General features: G+C 41.2%; 1 protein-coding gene across 4 annotated transcripts in view; it reads right to left on the bottom strand.

Moving 5' to 3' along the window:
- Window positions 1-22,747, bottom strand: part of PCDH15 (protocadherin related 15) — a 620,078-nt gene that overhangs the window by 129,920 nt on the left and 467,411 nt on the right. For all 4 annotated transcript variants that reach the window (XM_035137532.3, XM_035137542.3, XM_035137541.3 and 1 more), the window contains 4 exons: window positions 20,913-20,992; window positions 16,109-16,202; window positions 11,604-11,732; window positions 333-638 (listed from right to left, as the gene is read on the bottom strand). In XM_035137532.3, coding sequence (XP_034993423.1) covers window positions 333-638; window positions 11,604-11,732; window positions 16,109-16,202; window positions 20,913-20,992 — 609 coding nt within the window. The remainder of the gene's footprint in view (window positions 1-332; window positions 639-11,603; window positions 11,733-16,108; window positions 16,203-20,912; window positions 20,993-22,747) is intronic.

Here is a 22,747-nt window from a genome sequence, read left to right as displayed (position 1 = left end):
TTTTTAAAGTACCATTTTGGGGTGGGGGATGAAGATCTAATGGTGCCTCAAGATATTTTAGTATTAATCTAATTTCAAATATTGATGATCTTTCTTTTAATTAATTTATTATGAAGACTGCCAGTGTTATAGATTGCCTTTTGTAGGTTAAAAACTTAATATAAATCCCAGAAATAAATGATTAGAAGTTTTATTTTATTTTCCCCTACTCTCTCAACTAATTTTAATTTTTTTTTAAGAGAAAGCCAACTAGGTAGACTGGTTTTGATGCAATACGATTAATATATATTCTTCTTCACAGAGAATATTCAGGGAACTCATGGCTCTCTTACCTCTAAACGTAGGAAGACGCTGCCTGGGGGCAGGTTTTCAGGAATAGTCACTGTATAGGAAGCATTCGTGAACACAGGGCTGTTGTCATCAATATCCAGAACTTTGATTCCCAGAGTTAATGTTGTACGGCGGGCATCCACAGCTCCATCTGTTGCTTCAACAATGAGTTCATAATAGTCCCTGTTTTCTCTATTTAGCTTCACTGAAGTGTAAATACTGCCATTGGATGTTATGCGGAAAAGATTGTTGAAGTTTGCCAAACTGTAACGGACTTGACCATTTACTCCAGCATCTGGGTCAGTAGCCTAAAAGATAAGGGAGGGGAAGAAACATGAAATCAGGAGCTTGTAGCACAAATAGACCCTTTTCGGGCTAATGGAAGGAATTCAGATTCGTTGATATCAGATTTATAGCCCCACAACCCTAAGAAAGCATGGGCATCCAGCGCCACTAATCCAAATCTCCTTGACAGAAATCCAGCTTCCAAAAAGCAAGGTCCCTGAAGGTTGTGGGAAGGTGCAAAAATAAGCCTGCATAGCTTCCTGGGGTTGCTCTAAAACTGGATGCAGGAATGCTAAATTCAAGTAGGGACCAGGAATTAAGAAGTAGCTGGTACAATATTCCCTACAGACCCATTTCCTAAAGTCTACACTTTTCCCCAAATCTCTTGAATTATATCTATAATGCAAAGAAAGAAACTCTGCTTGCTTCCACTTTCTGCTGGGTGTTACCAGTTGCCAGGGGGAAATGAAATCCTCAACTCTGTTCCTTTGGTCACTTGCTGCCAGTCCTACTTGGACCCACAGCCAGTCCTGCTCCATTACTCCATTAGAACCATAGAAGAGGAACAGAACTCAGAATATCGGCAGATGTGACACCACACCTCCTCTTCTCTTTACCTTAAATAAATCAAGGCATAAGAAACTTGGCTGCATAAGAGAAGGGAATGCCTGCTTGAGTAAGGCATTTTCATTTGTGCACATTTCTAAGAGCCTGCAGATAACACCCCACAAGTTGTTACATAACATAAAAGTCCCTGGCTATCACCACAACTGTCAGGAAGTTTCCAAAGACATTTAATATCCTGCCATGGTGCTCAGTGGGAGGCATAATAATGAAACCATTTATCTTCATGGAAATCAATTAAAAGTTAATTAAAATGGTTAATAAAAATCACACACTTGTTTCTCTTTTGTACTACATCAACACAATAAACATTGGTGGTTTCAGCTTTATTTGTGTCTCAGGTTAACACATCCTTGCAAACAACAACGCCTTATCAAAGTTGCCTATGTGGTGCCTTCTGTGGCTTCTGCAATATAAGTGTTAATGTTTAGAGAGCTGAAAGGTGCTGCTTTCACTGGGATGGGGGGCTCAGGTACAATAGTAGCATATGCTGCACAGGTTACATTTCTGCCTGATAGGCTGCTGCTAGAGGAATAGGATCTGTGCCCCAAGATTACCATGTTAGGCACACATTCAGCAGGTGCAACATTTACTACTAGTCTGTCTGCTTCTCCACCCAACATCTGTTAGATTTCTGCCCGCCTTAAGAGTAACCTGTCACCAGGGGCAAAAAAATAGCAATCCTAGTAGGTATTTGGATATGGTAGCAACACATATAAGCAGGGCCTTGCCACAAAAGTGTATATAATATGGCGGATCTCTGTTATTCTCATTTCATAGATGGGGAAATGAGTTCTCTTGGCTTCAAAACACCACATGCTGTTGCCATTTCTGAAGGGGGAGACAGGGAAGGAGGGTGGGGGGAGGCCATTTGGCTCAGTGCAGGGCCAGAGAGAATTTCATGATGTCAGCACTGTGGCTGCCCATGTCGAGCGCCCTTCCTTGTGCTTCTCCCTCTTGATAACCAGCAGCAAGGTGTGGTGTTGCGATGCTGGGACAGCAACACAGTCCCAACCATGCAGCCCTGCCAACTGCTACTGGGTAAATATGTTTGTGATGCACAGTTTGTTTGGAAATCTAGGCCAGGCCTCCCAAGACTGGCTGTACTGGAGTTTTGCAATAAAAGTTGCTAACTGTAGCTAGTTGTAGAGAGTACAAATTAAAAACATTTTTTTTAAAAAAACAACCTTGTTGCATTTTTTTTTTTAAAGACAGAATGCATTGTGGGGATTTTAACTGAGTAGTGGCAGAACACTATATCTTCAAAGCCTTAATCCATGGAGCCAATGTGTGTGCTCAGATAGTTTTGCTTTAAACAAGGGCCACATGAAAGCAATTAAACAGCTGCTAACTGGATTACAACCAACACCCATTAAGACAATAGTAAATTAAAAAAGATTTATCGCTGTCTAAAATTCAACAGCCAAGTTAAGTTGCATAAACATGTAGCTCTTAATTTATCAGGGGAGCAGAAAGCGGGAATGCCCCCAAGTAACAAGAGAATTTTTATTTGTTAAAAGAACACCACCACCACACACCAAAAGTATTATTATTATTGCCATTTTCTTCACTTGAAAAGTTCAGAGCAATTTTTGCTCCAATAAGCCTTCGTGAAAAGCCTATAAAAATAAATGAAGGTTTCAAAAAAGCATATGAGCCTAATACTACACTACATATCCCAAATTAGCTGAAAGGAAAAAAATCAAGACTCATGCTCAAGGGAGGAGATAAAAAATACAGGAACATAAGAGCTGGGAAATGCCATAGTGGTAGAGCATCTGTTTTACCTGCAGAAGCTCCCAGGCTGAATCCTTGGCATCTCTAGGTAGGACTGGGAGAGACCCCTGTCTGAAACCCTGGAGTGCCACCATCAGTCAGTGTAGACAATACTGAACTAAATGGACCAATTGACTGACTTCATATAAGTCAGTTTCCTATATTCCCAATTGCCTTGCTGGACCCATCAAGTCTGGCTCACTGTTTGCCTTGATGGAAGAGAAGAGAAGGTACAGCAACTTGAGGCCAACCTAACCACACTTGGCGCTATTGGACAAGATGAGGAAATTCTTGGTAGACCAGAGTGGATTCTCCTGGAACAGAATGCAGGTGGGGTGCCCCTAAGGGGAAGGGAGATTGCCAGTGCAGGAGATGAATCCCCAGAAGAACGTGACATAAAAAAGCAGGCTGTCAGGGGGAAAAAACAGGCTGCTGCAAAATTGATTCCATGCCATCAACTTGGACACTGATTCTCGGCCAGAGAAGAAACAGTAGTTTCAGACCTCAGAACACACTGGGGTGGCAATAGAAGGAAGATACAGTGCACAGAACAATTCCTGCCACTCTCAAGAAAAGGAAGGGACATCTGGAAGTGGCATGTGACTCCCTTTGGAGAGGGACGGAGGCAGCTGTGTGTGGAAGGATAACTTAGGGCAGGCATCCCCAAACTTCGGCCCTCCCGATGTTTTGGACTACAATCCCCATCATCCCTGACCACTGGTCCTGTTAGCCAGGGATCATGGGAGTTGTAGGCCAAAACATCTGGAGGGCCGCAGTTTGGGGATGCCTAACTTAGGGTTTAATTTGTCTCTATATTAATGCACAGTGTATGGGAATCAAGCAAGAAGAATTTGAGTTCTTAATACAGGAAGACAAATATGACCTAACAAACATTAATGAAACCTGGTGGGATGTGACTCATGAATAGAATGTAAAAATTGAGGGGTATAAACTATTCAAAAGGAGTAGATTAAACAGGAAGGGAGGAGGAGTAGCATTGTATGTAAAAGATGAGAAGAGATCCATGACATTGAGAATGAAAGACAGACTGAGATCATACACCATCAATGCAGGCAGAATTTGCAGGCCACTGTCCATAATGGCTACAGATCAGTATCATTAAGTTAATATCTATTCATAGAATTCTCACATAAGAGAACAGATAAATGCTGCTAATATTTGTCTACACCTATCTGGAGGCAGGCTTGTTTATATTCAATGCTGAATCAATGCATTGTCTGTTTAGAATGAAACTCTGCATAAATATGAATTAGGGTTCTCCCCCTTTCTTTTCTAGAAGCAAATCTTAAATTTATTCTCTGCCAACAGCTGCATCTTGTCAATGATTGTAACAAAGGAAGAGTGTGATGATATGTGCTGTTGGGGCTGCACTTTCATTTTACACAATCAGAATTGTAACAAGCCAGTTCTTTTGAAGTTTCTACAGTATTTGCTACTGCCTGATCTATTTGACTACCATTCTTTGTAATGTACATAGTGTAATACCTTGGATTCAGAGGCAAGGCATGTGGAATTTTCACAGCATGAAAAACAAACTGCAGCAAAGCACAAAAATTTAAAATAAAATGACCTTACACTAAGCAGATACTAAGCAAACAGAGATACTTAAAGAGATGAAGCAGTATGATTCTGAAAATTTACTGAAGTTACCCTTTCTTAAAGCTCTGGAATCTAACATTTTGAGCAAAAATGTGCCAGGAAGTTTGAATGCAGAAAAAAACATTCCTTTTCTCCCACACCTTTGACTAATTTAATGATCTATAGACTTTTAAACTGTGGGTGGGTGCATGGGGTATAGTTTTTATTTTTTATTATGATATATTTTTGTGTTTTTATCTTGTAAACTGCCAGGATCCTTGGATGAAGGGTGGGATAGAAATTTTATAAATAGTAATAATATATAATTAGAATTATAGATTGAAGTCTGCTATCTCTATACAGTCGTACCTTGGATCCTGAACACCTTGGTGCTTGGACGTTTTGGCTCCTGAATGCCGCAAACCCGGAAGTGAGTGCTCCGGTTTGTGAACGTTATTCCGAACCCGAACATCTGATGGGGCTTCTGTGGCTTCTGATTGGCTGCAGGAGCTTCCTGCAGGCAATCAGAAGCCGCATTTTGGTTTCTGAATGTTTTGGAAGTTGAATGGACTTCTGGAATGGATTCCGTTCGACTTCCAAGGTACAACTGTATACTTGTAAACCAGAAATGTGTGTGACCACATATTTTAACAGGAACCTGAATGTGTGCCAACTAGTCATTTCCATGATGCTGATAACCAAATACTAACATTAAATTGCCACTGTCCTACAGTCTGCCCCTTTTCCATTATCCTAATTGGAATAACTGACTTCATTCTAAACATATCTGTTTTGCCCTAAAGGGTAATGGAATGACATTTAGTTCTTCCACAAAGTTTAAAATATAGAACTGAAACCTATTCACAGGAATTACAAGAATAACACTTGCATTTGTTAACAGGGGAACTATATGCAGGCCTCAGTTAAACCAAGAAGCCCAGTCCAGAGAACTGCAGGTGCAGAAAGCTACACATCCACTGTTGCACTTATCTTTTTGAAATGTAGCTCATGTAGCAAGGACCAGGCAATTTCCATCATGCTAACATAAATCACCCACAAAATTCTGATGAGGCATGGTGCTGTAAAAATTACTGGATCCAGAGCAACTGCAAACTAGTGGGTAGTACAGAAATCATGTTCTCTAAAGCGCCGGTGATGTTTTCTTAAACTGGACTTTCCTTGAAGAAATCCCTGTGTCAACAGGAGAACTCAATGAATCAGGCACTTATCCAGTTTTCTGTTTAATTAGCTTTTATTTTAAAGCCATTTGATCAATGCTGCAGATTTTTAAATAGTGATGTGGAATTAAATATTCAATGAAACCTTTCAGCTAGTGGGAAAAAACACAACTTAATGGGAAGATAATAATTTAATTATTATTTATTATATTTATATCTCACCATTCCTCTAAGGCGTACATGGTTCTCCTCCTCCCCGTTTTATCCCCTACAACAACCCTGTGTGATAGGTTAGTCTGAGAGTGAGTGACTGGCCCAAGGTCACCTAGTGAGCTTTTTGGCCAAATGGGGATTTGAACCTTGGTCTCCCAGGTCCAAGTCCAACACTCTAACCCCTAGGCCGCATAACTAACCTCAGCAAAGTGAAAATTATCTTAGAAATAATGGGGTTTTGGGGGGGGGGTGGAGGGAAACTTAGATATTCCACTACAGAAACATTTTCCCCCTCCATCACCCAAGGGAAATTGGCACTAGAAAAATATGCACTTCCCAGCAAAGTATCTACTCAGATAAATTAGTTTTGAAAAGATATCACCTTATTTTAAGGTGTAGCTTGATAAACGTTACTGTACCACCTATAATAACATAAGAACCCTCCATAATCCATGCAAAGGTGTATATTCCAATTCTTAGAACCTTCACATTAACGTACCTAAGCATAAGAGTGTAAGAACTTTATTGTGCTTTTAAGTCCTAATAGTTTCACTGGGATTTAAATGCATTTTAACTTGGTATTGCTGCCTTTGTCTACATGACACCTACAGTAGCTCTTTCTGGAGTGCCTTTCTGAAAACCCTCTGCTAGGGAAGGATTAGGAATGTTACACACATACCAAAAGGGAGCACTTAGCTCTTAGCCATTTCTATTTATTTCCCAAAGATTAAACTTGCCAATGGGTTCTTAATTGAGAAAGAGATTCAGTGCAAAGGGATGTAGGCATTTTTACATTTCACATGTCAGAGCAGAATATGTAACATGCCGTGCCCCATTGTGTGAAGTAGCTTCTTAAAAATGGAAAATATTTCAAACTTTGTAATTATGAATAATTCAGGAAGTTAATTCCGACATAATCTATTCTCCTCTCTTCCCCCTTCAAGGACTCCCACTGTGACATTAAGAAAAATAACCAAGGAACGGGATGATCCCTGCCTAGGAAGTAATAGTTCAATTTCATAGAACATTAGGGAATATGCTGTAATTTTCTTATAAATTCAGTTTATTTGGTCAACATTTCAAAGCAAGAGAGTGTACTCTACACTGCTATTTTATTTCCCCCCCCCTTTGCACAATATCATCCCCCCCCCAACTAATCCCTCTGCGAGTTTGATGCCCAGTTCAGAAATTAAGGCTTCTTTCTCCAAAGGTGGTCAAAGAGTATTATTGAATTAAGGCATAAATAGAAAGGTTACCTGCAGGTTACAATTATATATTTATTATCCAGCCCTTATGGTGTGATAAACTGTTGCAGGATAATAAAAGAACCAAAGAACTTAGGAAGCAGTGTGTGGAATGAGAGTGTAAGGAGACAAGCCTGGTAGATTTCCCAAGGTTACTGTATGGAAAATACCGTAGTTGGGAATTCTCAGCCAATGGGCTGAATGTTGGCCACAGCATCTCCCCCCCCCCACTCCACACAGCAAATAGGATTGATTAAAAATAAAATTGAAGCAGCTTACATTGGTGCCAGTGGAAGTTTCTAAAGCTTAATTGCCATAGTGGTTAGCCATCCACAACACACCCATTCCAAATTTCCCCAGGTAGCAATCAAGCTGGTGAGGGGAGCCTTCAATTGGCTGTAATTGGAAGCTCCCATTAACTGTGGGGTGTCATTTTCCTGGAAGGGATCACAGCTGAAAAGAGAAAGGTTGAGTCTCCCATGCACTGCAGGTGCCACCACCAAAAATCACCCCCCCCCCATGCAGTACTTAGTCTTGGGGAAAGGAAAGCTCCTACCAGCCTCAATAGTGCACTGTTTTTAAGCCTAATTGTTATAATGGAGGGGATCTTTGTGGATTGCAGCTGGAAACAGAAGAGTTAGTTCTCCCTTTCCCATGCACCGTGATCTCCATGAAGATCATACCCATATCTAGCAATTAGACTTGAAAAGAGAGAGGGAATGTATGAAAAGGTTTGTGTATATGCATGTGTGAGAGAAGTGCACAGTCCTATCTGCTTTGTGTTAGTCCCATTATTCCTGGCATGTGGTTTCCAGAAGGTGAGCCACAAGGGGATCTGGCATTTGGGCAAAGGTTCTCCCCTCCCAATACAGAATAAAGAGTGGAGGAGGACTGTGGTCATTTCTCTCACATCACAATAACAAAGGATCACACGCCAGAAGAAGATAGAGGAGCCTGGTCAATTTCCAATCAATTTAATTTTTGACATTATGAGCCACAGATTTTCTTGTATCATTCTGTTGGCGACTCTCTTTTCTTTCTGTTCTTGCCTGTACTGATGTAGACACGGTCACAATCAGAAACAAAAAGAAATCTGGCTTTAAATATAGGAGTTCTTTGACTCAAAGGAGGGCGGTGGACCAGTAGCGTTAGTTTTAGATTATTTAAGCTGAAGATGAAATGCTACCCAGTGAGATATGGCCAAAGAAGACAGACAGAGCCACACAATGTTAGCATAAAATAGATCATGCATATCCAAAGAATAAATAATAGGACCAAGAAGGAGGAGATGATGCATCAGCCCAGACCAGCCATTGCCACATTACGTCGTCTCTTTGATGATGGGAATGGTCAAGAGCTGAGATGGGAAACTACCACCAGGAAGTAAGGAAGCCCAGTATTGCGGCCCCTTCCTTTGGGCAAGGCATTTTCTGGGGAAGGAGCTCTGGTTTTGACACAGGGGTATCAGGTCCCACACAAATGCCCACCCCAGGATCCTCCCCTCCTGTCTTCAGAGAAGGTCTTATCAAGACTGAGAGCAGAGTCTTGTGGGTCACAGCCTAGTCACTGCTGTTACTGAATGGATTTAGGACAAATTGTTAACGTGATTAAGAATACAGAGCTCTGTAAACTGGAACTGAACTTGAAATAATATTATTTCTTATTTCCAGTCCCAAGAATCTCAAATTCAACCTAGTTTTGAAATGTAGTGGGCCTCTCCAGCATCAATATGTCCCCTTTCCCACCAGCAATTAGATCCCAGGGAATTGTGTGATCCACACTCATGTTTCTTAAAAATGGATTAGTTGTAAATATTAAAATATGATCTCGTAAGACATCTCGGATATAATTTTTGATCAAAATATTTTAATGTTCTACAGAAGAAAAGTCAATAGCTATAAGAAAAGTGGTTTGATATGGTTGAACTTCACTGTCAGTTTCATGCATTTGAACTCTCAAATCTTTATGCTTCACATTGGCCTTCTAAAAAGAAGAAAAGGAATTGCATTCAAAAATTGACTTTGGGGGATCCCAATGATAAAATTAAAAGAACAGTGGGGAATCTGGTACAACTCCAATTTCCACAGTCAAGTAAGTACTGTGTGGAGTTTAAAGGATATGAAATGCATCCACAACACTTTGAGACTTGTCCTTTTTAGTTTTCTTCTTTTAATCTTCTTTGCATTCCCCCATTCCCAGCAGGGTTTTTTCCTATGCCACCACCTACAAGGATACCAGCTGTGAGCTCTTTTACTTGATAGGATATTAACACTTTCTATTGGCTCTGAATATGCAATGAGGTTTATTGATGTAGCTTGGAGTTTCCAAGGAACTATGCAGTCGGAAATTCTCTTGTTTCGGTTTCAGCAGCATGTTCAAAAGAAAACTCAAACAAGGATATCTACATTCAGGTGGGAAAGATCTGCTTAACACTCTGCTAACAATAGTTCCATTCTAGTTTTCTGAGTTGTCTTCAGGCTGATTTGTGGTGCATTGTTTTTATAAAAAAACTGTCAGGTGTGCACTGCAAAGTTCTGCTGAGGCTCCAGAAGAGGCATCCCCAAACTGTGGCCCTCCAGATGTTTTGGACTACAATTCTCATCTCTCCCGACCACTGGTCCTGTTAGCTAGGGATCATGGGAGTTGTAGGCCAAAACATCTGGAGGGCCACAGTTTGGGGATGCCTGCTCCAGAACAAAAGACTACTGTGCCTTTAATTAAAAGCTTCCTCCTCGCCATTCCCTTTATTGTTTCCTGTTCAGCATGAGTCATAGCTGCCAAGTTATCCCTTTTTTACAGGGATTTTCCCTTATGCTGAATAGGCTTCCTCGCGAGAAAAGGGAAAACTTGGCAGCTATGGCATGAGTAGTGGATAAATGATGTATTTCCATTTAACTGCTCAGATCATTTGAACAATTAGTGGGGAATTATTTATGCCCCCAGTCATGCTGGTTTAAATTACTGCATTCTTTTTGTTCCTTTTTCTTAATTTTCTTTAATAGAACCAGTCATTAAAGTCTCGTGCCCTGCAGAGAACTGAATACTAATTAAATGGGAATTCATCACTACCCTACCTTCAAGTGTCGTTTGCACAGAACCTGTGGATGTAAATCCAAACATGCATAGTCTTCTGTATGGACAGATCTCTTCATGGAAGAGACACATCATGCACTGGGGACCCTATGCATATTCAGCTGTCTGCAACAGAAACTTGGACATGTGGAGGTTGGGGTGGGTGGGACCAGTGGGTGGGACCCCGATTCTCAGTAAGACTATAGACTTCAGTTCCTTTTGACAATGTTAAAGCTTTTCATGTTACATGAGTTACAAATCATGATGCATACTCCCTGCTTGTTAAATCTACAAAGCAATTGAAGGAGTTGAACTCAAATTGCAACCAACATTTTCAAATTAAGGCAGTTTTTTATTTGCATTGTTATTTATCTTTTCTTTGTGCACAGCTAAGTGTATGGCTCAATTAAACTGGCTGGGAAACAAATCACTCTAAAACTTCTTGAAAGGAAAGGGAAAGGGAAAGGAAAAGGAAAAGGTTAAGTTTTGCCAACACTTTCCTTGTTATTTCCAGATTTACTACTAAATGACAATTCTGGCTTCAGCGAAGACAGTGAAGACAATTTTACCCCAGTTTCAAACAGTGTAGGCTCACTTCAAGTTTTGTTCTAGAATATTTTATGAACACAGTTTTCACATTTCTTATTTAATATTCCCAAACTGGATTTGCACATTTGTGGAAGGCATCTTTCCACAGATGAGAGACGAAGGCTCAATTTTAGACACCATCAAACTGGTACCTCCTATTTTTCTGCAAAAAGGGAAGCGGTTCTATCACATATTTACTCCAAAGGAAATCCCACTAGATTGAATAGGGCTTACACTTTAGTGTTTAGGACTGCAGCTTTAATCACAATGTGGGCCAGAAAAGAATTTTAGAGGGAAGTTTGTAAATATGGGTAACATATTTCATTCCCACTCAAGTACTATGAGAGCAATACAGGAGAGGTTTGAAGTTGGTTTCATGGAGAACAGTTGCCCAGATCCCAAGGACAGCTGTGGACAGGAAGGGTTTAGTATCCATGTGTCCCTTTTGCAACACTGCATTTCACATTCCCAACAGTTCATGCATGGATTTTGCCTCATGGTGGGTTGGGAGGAAGGGAGGAGTCATTTTCAAATTATATCTACTGAGATATGTTTAAGTTCATTTTTTTAAACCGAAAATGTAGTTAAAACCAACTTCATGAATTGGCGTCATCCACTGAAGAACCTGGCAGCTTTAATTCATTTAGAGACATATTCAAATCAGTAGGTTCACCTCCGCTAGCAACAGACTTACCCTCACTTGACCAACAAATGCATTGGCTTCCTCTTCTAGTACTGTAAGGTTCTTAGGCAGAAAAGGATCAAAGACTGGCCCATTGTCATTTACATCTGTTACAACCACATTCACTGTAGCAGTTGATGTCTGCAGGAAAAAGGAAATAAAATTACATGAAGATACTTGGTGCTTATTATTGAAATTTGTATTCCACCATTCACCATGAGGGCAACATCCATAAGAATAAACGCAAATTAGAAACCAGACAAAACACTAAACTATCTAAGACCATTACAGTGGTACCTCAGTGTATGAACACAATTGGTTCCGGAAGTCTGTTCATATACTGAAGCGTTCATAAACTGAAGCGAACTTTCCCATTGAAAGTAATGGAAAGTGAATTAATCCGTTCCAGATGGGTCCGTGGTGTTCGTAAACCGAAAATTCATAAACCGAGGTTCCACTGTATACAAATGAAAGCTACAGAGTTGGAAGGTCACAATTGCATTGTACCTGGTTATACTTAGAAGGTACTGTGGTAGTGGGGTACGAGAGCTGATACATTTATATATATATATACACACACACATACAAAGTGTGCACTGTAGATTATTTTGGACAGTATCAAAAGTAATCTGGGACCAAAGGGGTGCATTGGTTGTCAGATGTGTCCCTGGCTTTTTAGACTTGTCTACCCGTGTACTATCTGAAACCAAAGGGGTGTGTTGGTTGCCAGCTCTCCTACCCAACTCCAGCTCTCCTACCCAACTACAGTAGCAGAAGACAAGACTCAGAAATTGTTTTGTGGATAAATTATGTCATCATATAAAAGTTCAACAAAGGCTGTAATTGTGCATGTGCAAGTAAAATATCCCAGTAACAGAGCAACTGGATGAACATGAGGTGTTTTTTTCTTCCAAGGGAAGAAGACAATAAACAGCAATGTGCTACTGTATTGAAATGTAAAATGACAGAATTACGTGCCATTAAAATGAATATTAAGCAAATGTATGGATTTAAATAGAGTCTGAGTCACAGAAAAGAAATTACCTGAAAAGTGGGAGGGGAAATTTCAGGCAAAGCCTAAAATGTTCAGCTATGAGAGTATAAAAGAGGCTATGGATATATAGCACCTTTGTCTACAAAACATACACTGATAGCCTTGTATAAATGATACCCTGATCAAGCAACAGAGATCTACCATGCATAAGATTTCTAAACATGCACATTTGGATGTGTATCTACACCTGCACCACAGTGCTCATTTGGACCCCACTGAATGAACTGGATCCTCTTTTGAAATAAAGATGGGGATCTGCATTCCCTTTCAGAGCCACTAGCTAATTAAAAGACGCCTGCTTCTTGGGAGAAATGACAAACCTAGACATTATCTTAAAAAGCAGAGACTTAACTTGTCGACAAAGGTCTGTATAGTTAAAGCTATGGTTTTCCCAGTAGTGATGTGTGGAAGTGAGAGCTGGACCATAAAGAAGGCTGATCACCAAAGAATGGATGCTTTTGAATTATGGTGCTGGAGGAGACTCTTGAGAGTCCCATGGACTGCAAGAAGATCAAACCTATCCATTCTGAAGGAAATCAGCCCTGAGTGCTCACTGGAAGGACAGATCCTGAAGATCCAGTACTTTGGCCACCTCATTAGAAGAGAAGACTCCCTGGAAAAGACCCTGATGTTTGGAAAGATGGAGGGCACAAGGAGAAGGGGATGACAGAGGATGAGATGGTTGGACAGTGTTCTCGAAGCTACAAACATGAGTTTGACCAAGCTGTGGGAGGCAGTGGAAGACAGGAGTGCCTGGCATGCTCTGGTCCATGGGGTCATGAAGAGCTGGACACGACTAAACAACAACAACAGACTGTCCTACTATACCATTACACGCCACCCCAATCTCCAAGCAATATGAGATTCCAGGGGGTTCAAGAAAGGGAATATCCTGAACTTGCACACTTGGATGCTACATCCTACTGATGTTCCTTTTTTATTTTATGTATTGGAGATACAGGCTGAAAATAGAGTGCAGTAATTAGAAGCAAAGATGCAAATGTGACCTTTCCCATGAAAAGGTGTAACCACAGTGACAGTTAACTAGCCAGGATGAAGCAACTGAAGCAGGAGCTCCCATTCTGTACCTCATTACAGTCTTGCTGATGCTCCTATAAATGCAACTGCAAGTCTTAGAAATTTGCATATTATTTTCTGCTCACCAAACATTCTGTTTAAAATGAAATAAAGGTAAAAGTACTAAAATCCAAGTGCTAATATATGGAAGGTTGCACCTTGGACTGATCCCCACCACCACCCCTTGAGTTATATCTTCATTAGAGAAAACTATTTGTGCACTAAACAGAGAAGGCATGCAAAGTCCCTAGATGGAAGATGCATATATGATATGTTTATTTTTGTTTTTCTCATGTAGCATTTTCCTTTCCACAAGAATACCCACAAGAAAATAATCAAATAAAAAAGTGAAATCTACATGGACTTCACAGGAAAGTTCAATGAACAACAGGACAGAATCTAGCCTGTTGCTCATGGCTTACTTGACAAAATCCTTACTTGAGTTGTTTGGTATTCCAATCCCCACTCCCACCCTGGGGAGTATCTTCCCAAAGACGGGGGGGGGGGATCAAAATAATCTTCCACAGACAGGCACAGAACAGGGATTTGGTAGATTGGAACCCCAAGTCTACATCATAGAGCCAGTGGAGACAAAAAATAATATTTCAAAGCTAAGGATGAAAGGTTTAGGTAAAGGATTGTGCCATTTGTCAGCCAGGAAGCTTTGCCCGAGGCTGGTTTGCCCAGGCATCCTTTACCAAGTGATGAATTCAATGTGTGAATAAGACATCACAGATCTTACAGCATGGAAAGAGCTTTCACATTTTCTCACAAATGCATTCAGTAACAGGGTATAGGTAGAAGGAGTAATAGGGAATAGGTAGAACTCCATGTGGGGGCTGAAGGTCAGAAAACCATCTTGGCAGGCTAGGACAGAGGCACAGAGATTAAGTTCAGGGTGCCTTGGAAAGCCAGTGCTGCACTGCTGGGGAAACAACCCCCCCTTGAGTTGTGAATGCTGTAAACTCTTCATTCCCTCCCTTGAAAGCTTCTGGTGTAAATATGTGTAATATAAACCATATGTCTCAAAGACAGTCTCTGCCACATCTTGATTCCCTACAGAAGCATGACCCTGGGTGAGTGCCTAGAACCCCCCTGGAATCTTGCTACTTCTCAGCAGAGATTGGGGGTGGCATAGAACCTTTGCAATATTACGCATGTGAGCCAGCCTGTAGTCTCCAAAGTGCAGAATGAAATGTTATGGCAGACACAAGCATACTATCAAAACAGCAGCACTGTGTGACATTATCATGTTGTAATCCTCGCTGGGCCCACTCCACTGACTGCAGCTTTGTGAGATAGGGAAACATGATATCATGTATTGAGTATCCCTTGATTTTCAAGAGGAGAACAAGACACAACATTGCCATTTTTAATGGCATTTTTAATTCCTCTCTAAGCTTGCCTCCTTATGGAGACTTGTATCTAAACACAGCATATGAATTTCACTGTTAAGAGAATAGTATCGGTTTACTAGCAACTCATTGCTCATAAATGCTTTCATTATTTAATTTTAGCACTATAAACACTACTGAAATCTTACATTATAAGCAACAGTTCAATTCCCCAAAATGATGCTTCATTTACAGTAGCAAGTATGAACTACTAGCACATTTCAGGTGGAAGAAGTGGATCCATGATCCAAAGAAAGACTACTATCCAGGATATGTTGACAGCATTTAAGAGAAATGTAGTATTTGGCAGTAAATGGAAGATTACATTTTAGTATTAAGAAAGATCACTTGTCACTGGCAGTCAATTACATCATCATTGATAACAAATAACGTAACAAAGCAAAACCTCCTAACATCTCAAGAGCTAACCTAATTCTCTATACCATAGCTAGTGGAAGAAAACATTTGATACAGTTTTCCTTATGATTTGTCACACAACATTTTCAAAATGATTTCCCCAGTGCTAGGGGGGAAATTGAACCAACTATATTTGCCATGTGCAAAGTCTCTGTAGAGATTCTGGTAAAATGCTTTTATATGGCACAACAAGCATCTCAGGTTACGGTTTCACACAGTGCAAAGGAAAATGTTCAAAAAAGAAATGTTAGAGACTTGGGCAGTGTCCTGGCCCCAGGGAGCTGGAACAGCCATAAGATGTCCCCCATGGGATGTCCCTCGCAGTGTGCAGTGTCTGTACTGGCCATAAAAAAACAATGGGAGGTCAGAGGATGCGACACAAATCATTTCAGTTGCAGCTCTATTTCCAGAACAGCACATTGGAGTCATTCGCACAGAACCTCCCAGCATAAAGGGGAATTACTGAGGGTTATAGACAGTTTAACAAAGACTTGCCCTGTTTTGGCTGCGCTGCTCTCAGTGCCCTGTTGTTTTCGTCCCAGAAATTTGTTTTTATATTTCTACAAGAAACTTACCCCATCTGGTCGGCCATCTGAGGCTGTAACAATCAAAATGTAGCGATCAGTGCTTTCTCTGTCTAAAGGCTTTCCTAAGGCTAGAAGTCCAGATCTAGCAATAAAACAAACATGTATGTTACATCAAAATATGGATCCTAAAAATTGACAAGTACTGTATATATTTATATGCTGCTGGGTTGGTTGCATTAGTGAATACTTCTTCTTGTGATCCAAAGCAAAGCAAAAAGTGATTTTCTTAAAAAAAAACCATCCAAGTTTTCGTCTGTAAAAACTACAGATAAGTGCTTTCTAGTTTGTTTGCACATTAAAAAACAAAACAAACCACAAAGCACTAAGTGCTAGGAATAGACCAAAACTATTCTCACGGAGGAAGTTACAAGGCAAGTATGTTTTTTTCATTAACTTCTGCTGATGCAGAAGATCAGAACTCTCAATTCAGGGACATCTTTATTACACCATTGTGATTAAACTATATACTTTCCTTATAGCTTACCTAATTTGGCAATATAAGCAGCAAAACAATTGTGGCTTTCACACATGGGCGTACCCAGGATCAAAACTAGGGGGAGGCAAGGGGAGGGGCCAAGGCACGGAAGGGGAGGGGCCACAAAGTGGGCGGGAACTGCGAACTCACGCTCCGCCGGGCTGTGCCCCTCCCTAGAAGCAGGGCTGGTGGGCGGAGGCGGAGCCCAGCCCAGCGGAGCGCGAGTTCGGCGTTCCCGCCCGCTGCGCTGCGCTCCCTGGTTCCCTGCCGCGCTTGGCCTTGCCTGAGGCCGCGCCGGGGAGCTGGAGGGAGGGTGCGGCGCGGCGGGAATGGCGAACTCGCGCTCCGCCGGGCTGTGCTCCGCCTCTGCCCACCAGCCCTGCTTCTAGAGTAGGGCAGCTGCCCTAACTTGCCCCGTGGTGGGTACGCCCTTGCTTTCACACACAACCAGTCACAATAGAAATCAGTATTCATGACCAACTCTTCAGGCAACAGGTTCACAGCAGACAACGGATGCGAACAATCCACTTTCTCTGCGCAGCTAAATACTGAGTTATTTGTATTACTGGCTAGCAAACATTTCCACATGGTGCTATATGTGGGGAAAGGGTTTCCCAATTCCCATGTTTCCATTTTGCTCAACCCCTTTCTGCAGAAGATATGAGAAACTGGCACAGCATGGGAAACTGTAATTGGTTCTTTAAGAGCTCTCTGACACTGATGTGCCATGCCACAATGGCCTTTGGAGGTGGAGACCATGTCCAGTTCCTTCCAACTTCATTTTAGCTTTTAAAGGATGCCACTGGACACAGGATTGTATTTCAAGCCTCTCCGATCTGCTTGATCATTCGAGAAGTGATCGGTTGTGGCATCCAAATACTAGAATTAAGTATTTTGTTTCTCTCCATTCTTGTTCTGTATTCAATGGCTCCCATTATCCTAGGGTCATCTGGAAGCAGAGACAAACTACTCTACATCAGTCAGTTCTAAGGCATGTATATGCTGCAGCATCATTTCACCACCAATTTCTTCTAATTCTAAAAGCTTGCATACATAACATAGACCTGCCCTTCTGTCCCAGGACATCAAAGTGCTACGGAGATGCAATGTGGGTTCCTACAACATGACCTGGCTCTTCTGACATTACCACTCAACAGCTCCTGTCTCCTAAAGGGAGCACTGGCCCTAGATTACCAACAGGGCATTATAAAACTCTCTTATTCTGAAATCAGAAGAAACAATTGAAATGAGAAGAGCAGTGCTGTGTTTATATTTTATTTCTATTTTTTGTGTATTGTTAATTAGGTGCTAGTTAATTAATCAGTAATATAGTGGTACCTCAGTTTAAGAACAATCCGGTTTAAGAATGATTCGGTTTACAAGCTCTGCCAAACCAGAAATAGTGTCTTGATTTGAGAACTTTTCCTCGGTCTAAGAACAGAATCTGAACGGTGGAAGGGCACCGGCGGTGGGAGGCCTCATTAGGTAAAGCGTGCCTTGGTTTAAGAACGGTTTTGGTTTAAGAACGGATTTCTGGAACGGTTTAAGTTTGTAAACCGAGGTACCACTGTACCAGAGTTACAATATTAGACCTACAGGAGGACTAATCAAGGAAGGGCTGCTTGGTACTATCCTACCCCTGCCTGGTCTGATTCTTCTAGCAGCTAGCCAATAACAGTGGGTGGGTTGTTGTTGTTGTTGTTGTTGTTGTTGTTGTACTGCAGCAGTTTGTTTGTCCTGTAAGATACCTGCCTGCAGGTAAGGGGCTGGTAGCAGTGTGGGGTACTGTTTGACTCCTGGCTGAGTAGATAGAGCTGGGGTGTGGGTGTGCTTCCAGAGCCTGCCTCAGTATAATAGACTCTGCCATAGGTCACCCTTGAAATGGCCACATCAAGGGGGTCCCATATATTGACTGGTGGTTTCCCTCGCCCCACCCCATAGGCCAGGTACTGTGGGTGACAGACAGGCCTGTGACCCTTATCCAGGGAGAAAGATTGTGAGATGAAAAGTTTGGTTTGGTAGGGTTTCTCCTGAGGGAGACAGAGGGAACAGACTGTTGTAGTCTTCGGCCTGACAGTGCACGATGCTCCTACTACTAGGCCTTAGTATATCATCCGTGAACTTAATCTCCCAGTTGCATGTAGTGATGCCATATGGTGGTGCTACAATGTGCCTAGGTAGGCAAGGAAGCAGGAAGTTGTGAAGATGCGTCCCCAATATCAGTGGTAGCGGGCAGGGGAAGATGCAGCTAGGTTGGAGGGGCTGAGCATGATATCAGGGAAGACCTAGATGTTTGGCTCCTGTTCCTGATTTTAGCCCTGCCACTTCTCTGGTAGCTTTTTAGCACCTGCTTCAAACATTTTTATTCAGTCCAGCCCATTCGTGCCTTACTGCTGACTTGGTTTCTTTAAAATATTTAATGACTTGTTTTGATTGGCATTAAAATTATTCCATGTAAAATATAAACAAAACACTTAGATGTTTCATTACAATCAAGCTGTTTATAGATTTTGTTAAATAAATAAAATGGATTAAGTAGTTACGTTGGTTCATATCACAAATTGAGTACTTCTGTTTTCTTACAGCTCACCAGAGAGAACATGTTATTATACTGCATGTTCTGAACATGGATCCTCTGCAGAGCATCTCTGCTATACTTGCTTCTAGGGACTGCATGAATAAATACTGTATGTATTCAAATGCAAATATTGTCCATTACTTTAATTGGAATAACCTGGAAAGATGAATGCCTTTTGTAACTTTTAATGAGTGCACACACAAAAGCATATGAAAAAGTAATACTAGCTGGAAATTAGTTGGCCCAGACATTTTGCGGGGGGGGGGGGCTGGAGGGGTGGAGAGGGGATGGCATTTTGGTAAATTTTCTGAAGTTGCAGAGAGAGAAATTCCTAGCATTTTCAGGGAAAGAGTTTCCCATGATGGATATGAGACAGAAAGCTACAGTCACTGGCCATGGAGGCAGACATCTTTCCTTTTTTAAAAGGAAGTCAAAAACAAGATGCCCCTGGGTCATTCCCACTGGACTATTTTATCAATGAGAAATGCTGTCAGGATGCTACCGCTTAGTGCAGCTCCTTTCTCTCTCGGAGAAATCTTTTTTTGCCAGTTAAGTGAGAGGCATTTTCAGCCCAGTCTTATTCAAAATTAGATGCTGCCCTCGACTTTCGATGGTTTATGCTGGGGTGTCCAAACTTTTTTCAAAGAGGGCTGGATTTGATGAAGTGAACATGTGCGAGGGTTTTTTGAGATTTTTTTTTTTAGGACTGACCTTTTTTTAGGTTTTTACCCCAGGACATATAGTACTGCCATGGGGGCCGGATTAAATCAACTGGCGGGCCGTATTAGGCCCCCAAAACGGACTTTGGACATGCCTGGTTTATGCATTTGCAGACCTCCAGCTACCTGGTGCAACAGTTTCCACACCCAGACCCCAATATGTATATAAATCTTCCCCTACAATGGAAAGTAGAAATAACAGAAAATGGGTTCAAGGTAATAATCTGCAGTGGCAGAAGCATACCATCAACCTGAAGAGTGGAAAAATTCTTAGATTATTGCAGCGTCCTCTGTTTTTAGTACAGTATGTTGCTTATACCCACATTCACACTGGTGAACAAATGTACATAAGCTTTGAGAACATAATGATACGACTCTGCTTGCTCTTTTCCTAATTTCTGAGGGGGGGGGAACCTTCCCACAACATATCCTTCTTTCTCCATTTACTGCAATTAATATTCAAGCAAATAATAGCTTTGCAAATGACAGGCCCTTAAAGGAAAGGTTTTCACTATTTCTGGTACATGTGCTTTCAGTGTTCCAGGGCTTTTCTTTTCACTAATTAAGGTGGCATCCATTTAGGAGGAATGCTAAAAGCTTTCTCAGTTAGTAATGCCTGGAATGTCTGGTGCTGAATTCAGACAATGGGCCCAAAAGGTCTTCCTTTTCATTACAGTACATTTCATTTTTCCAGACAAGAAATGGTAAGTAAAAAAAAAAGTCACTGTCATTAGGAGAAACCTCGCAAGTCTAAAGGCTTCTAATTAATCCCAGGTCACTCATATAATGGAAGTTTCCATCTCAGTGGGTTTTACCTAGTCAAACATTTCAAATAAATAAATGGTCTCGGGTGTACAATTTCAAAGTTCAGTACCATTCACAGAGCTCCCATTAGTGTCTGAGAGCTCAACTTCAAACAGCTGAAGACCTCCGATTAGAAGCCGTGTTATTTGCACACAATCTGCATATTCATTTGGGCTGGGAAGTTGAAAATTCAGCCGTAAGGGTTATTCTACTTACGTTCGAGAAAGGTTAAATACGTGCTGAGGATCTCCATTCTGTATGACGTATGTTATGGGGTCACCCTCTCGATCAGTTGCCTTCAGAAGAACAACAGAAAAAAAGTGACATGTTACAGATTGCAATGGCTTCTTTTTTATTAGGATATTTTAAAAACAAAGAACAAATCCTTAGTAGTGATGGGCAACACATTTTAAATGCTAATCAACTCATTCATAACAATTAAACATTTGACAGCTTTAACTCTAGATCAACTGATTGTATGTGTTAGTCCCCTCTAGAGAATGCCTGCATTTTGGCTTCATGGAGAGTGTGCTCTCATAAGCATGATAATTGCTTATTGGAATTTCAGGAAATTAGAGTATTTGCATACTTAAGCTTTAATCAACAATGACTGACAGAACTAGAGGTAATAAAGAGGTTTTCGGTGGGCAGTAAATTCTCCAGCTAATTTTCAAAATAACTGAGTAGGGATTATTTATTACTGCATTCCTTAAAATAAACATGATAGCTCCATTTAAATATTGCACCAATTTGGGCCCTTATTAAAATATGCAGTATTAAAAATTATACTGGACAATAATCAGTTTGAAAAGAATGAAGAGATTATTAGACAACCACATTAATAAAACAGATCCAGGTGGTAATGAAGACTTCTAGATCCATTTCAATTAGGGTTTTGGCCTGTCTTTGGCACTGAAACATGCCCTAGTTGCCTTATATAATTACCTCTGCTGGGAGAGAGATAGGACAATAAAGTTAAAGGGACCCCTGACCATTAGGTCCAGTTGTGACCGACTCTGGGGCTGTGGTGCTCATCTCGCGTTATTGGCCAAGGGAGCCGGCATACAGCTTCCAGGTCATGTGGCCAGCATGACAAAGCCGCTTCTGGTGAACCAGAGCAGCACACGGAAATGCCGTTTACCTTCCCGCTGGAGCGGTACCTATTTATCTACTTGCGCTTTGATGTGCTTTCAAACTGCTAGGTTGGCAGGAGCTGGGACCGAGCAACGGGAGTTCACCCAGTCATGGGGATTCGAATCGCCGACCTTCTGATCGGCAAGCCCTAGGGTCAGTGGTTTAACCCACAGCGCCACCCGCTGTCCCAGATGGCGCAATACATCCCTGTTAATCCTCCCTGACCTCTCGGCATCTTTCAATACCATCAACCACTATACCCTCCTGGAGAGGCTATCTGAATTGGGGCGGGGGGGGGAGAGCACTGCTTTGCAGTGGTTCCAGTCTTATTTGGATGGTCATTTTCAGCAGGTGATGTTTGGGGACTGTTTTTCAGCACTACTGAGCCTTCACTGTGGGATTCCTCAGGGCAGAGGCAGTTGTATCTGATTTAACTACCACCCATTTAAATCAATGGGATACAGCAGTGCTTAACTTTGGCTGTATTTCTAAGTATAAAAAAGAAATGTTTTGGTTCCATAGTTGTTTAAAAACAACAACAAATAAAAAAGAACACAGTGGTCCCCCCCCCCGCAAACTTCCAAACTTATTTTTTAATTTCAGGTGTCAAATCTCTGTAAAACTATAAAAGTACACCTCATAAGTATTACTTTTAAGCAGGAAGCTTAAAAACACTGTGTAACATTATCTACTGTTGCATACGTATTAACATTTCATGCCTTTAAACAGCTGCAAATGAAGATCCTAAACATCTGTATGACAAAAGCTGTTATGTTGAATGAATGAATTTCATTTAAGACAAATTAGAGCAACAATTTTCAGAAGTTTAGCAAGGATTCCTCAAAGAAAAAAAAATCTATAATGATGGGCAAGCTACTCTAAAAGTCCACCAGTCCATCACTGTTGTCCGCTACAAA

Source organism: Zootoca vivipara, chromosome 5 (assembly GCF_965207765.1).
Source record: "Zootoca vivipara chromosome 5, rZooViv2.hap1.1, whole genome shotgun sequence".
NCBI lineage: Eukaryota > Metazoa > Chordata > Lepidosauria > Squamata > Lacertidae > Zootoca > Zootoca vivipara.
The sequence above is the reverse complement of the archived record's forward strand: the minus strand, read 5'-3'. Positions and strand labels throughout refer to the sequence as shown.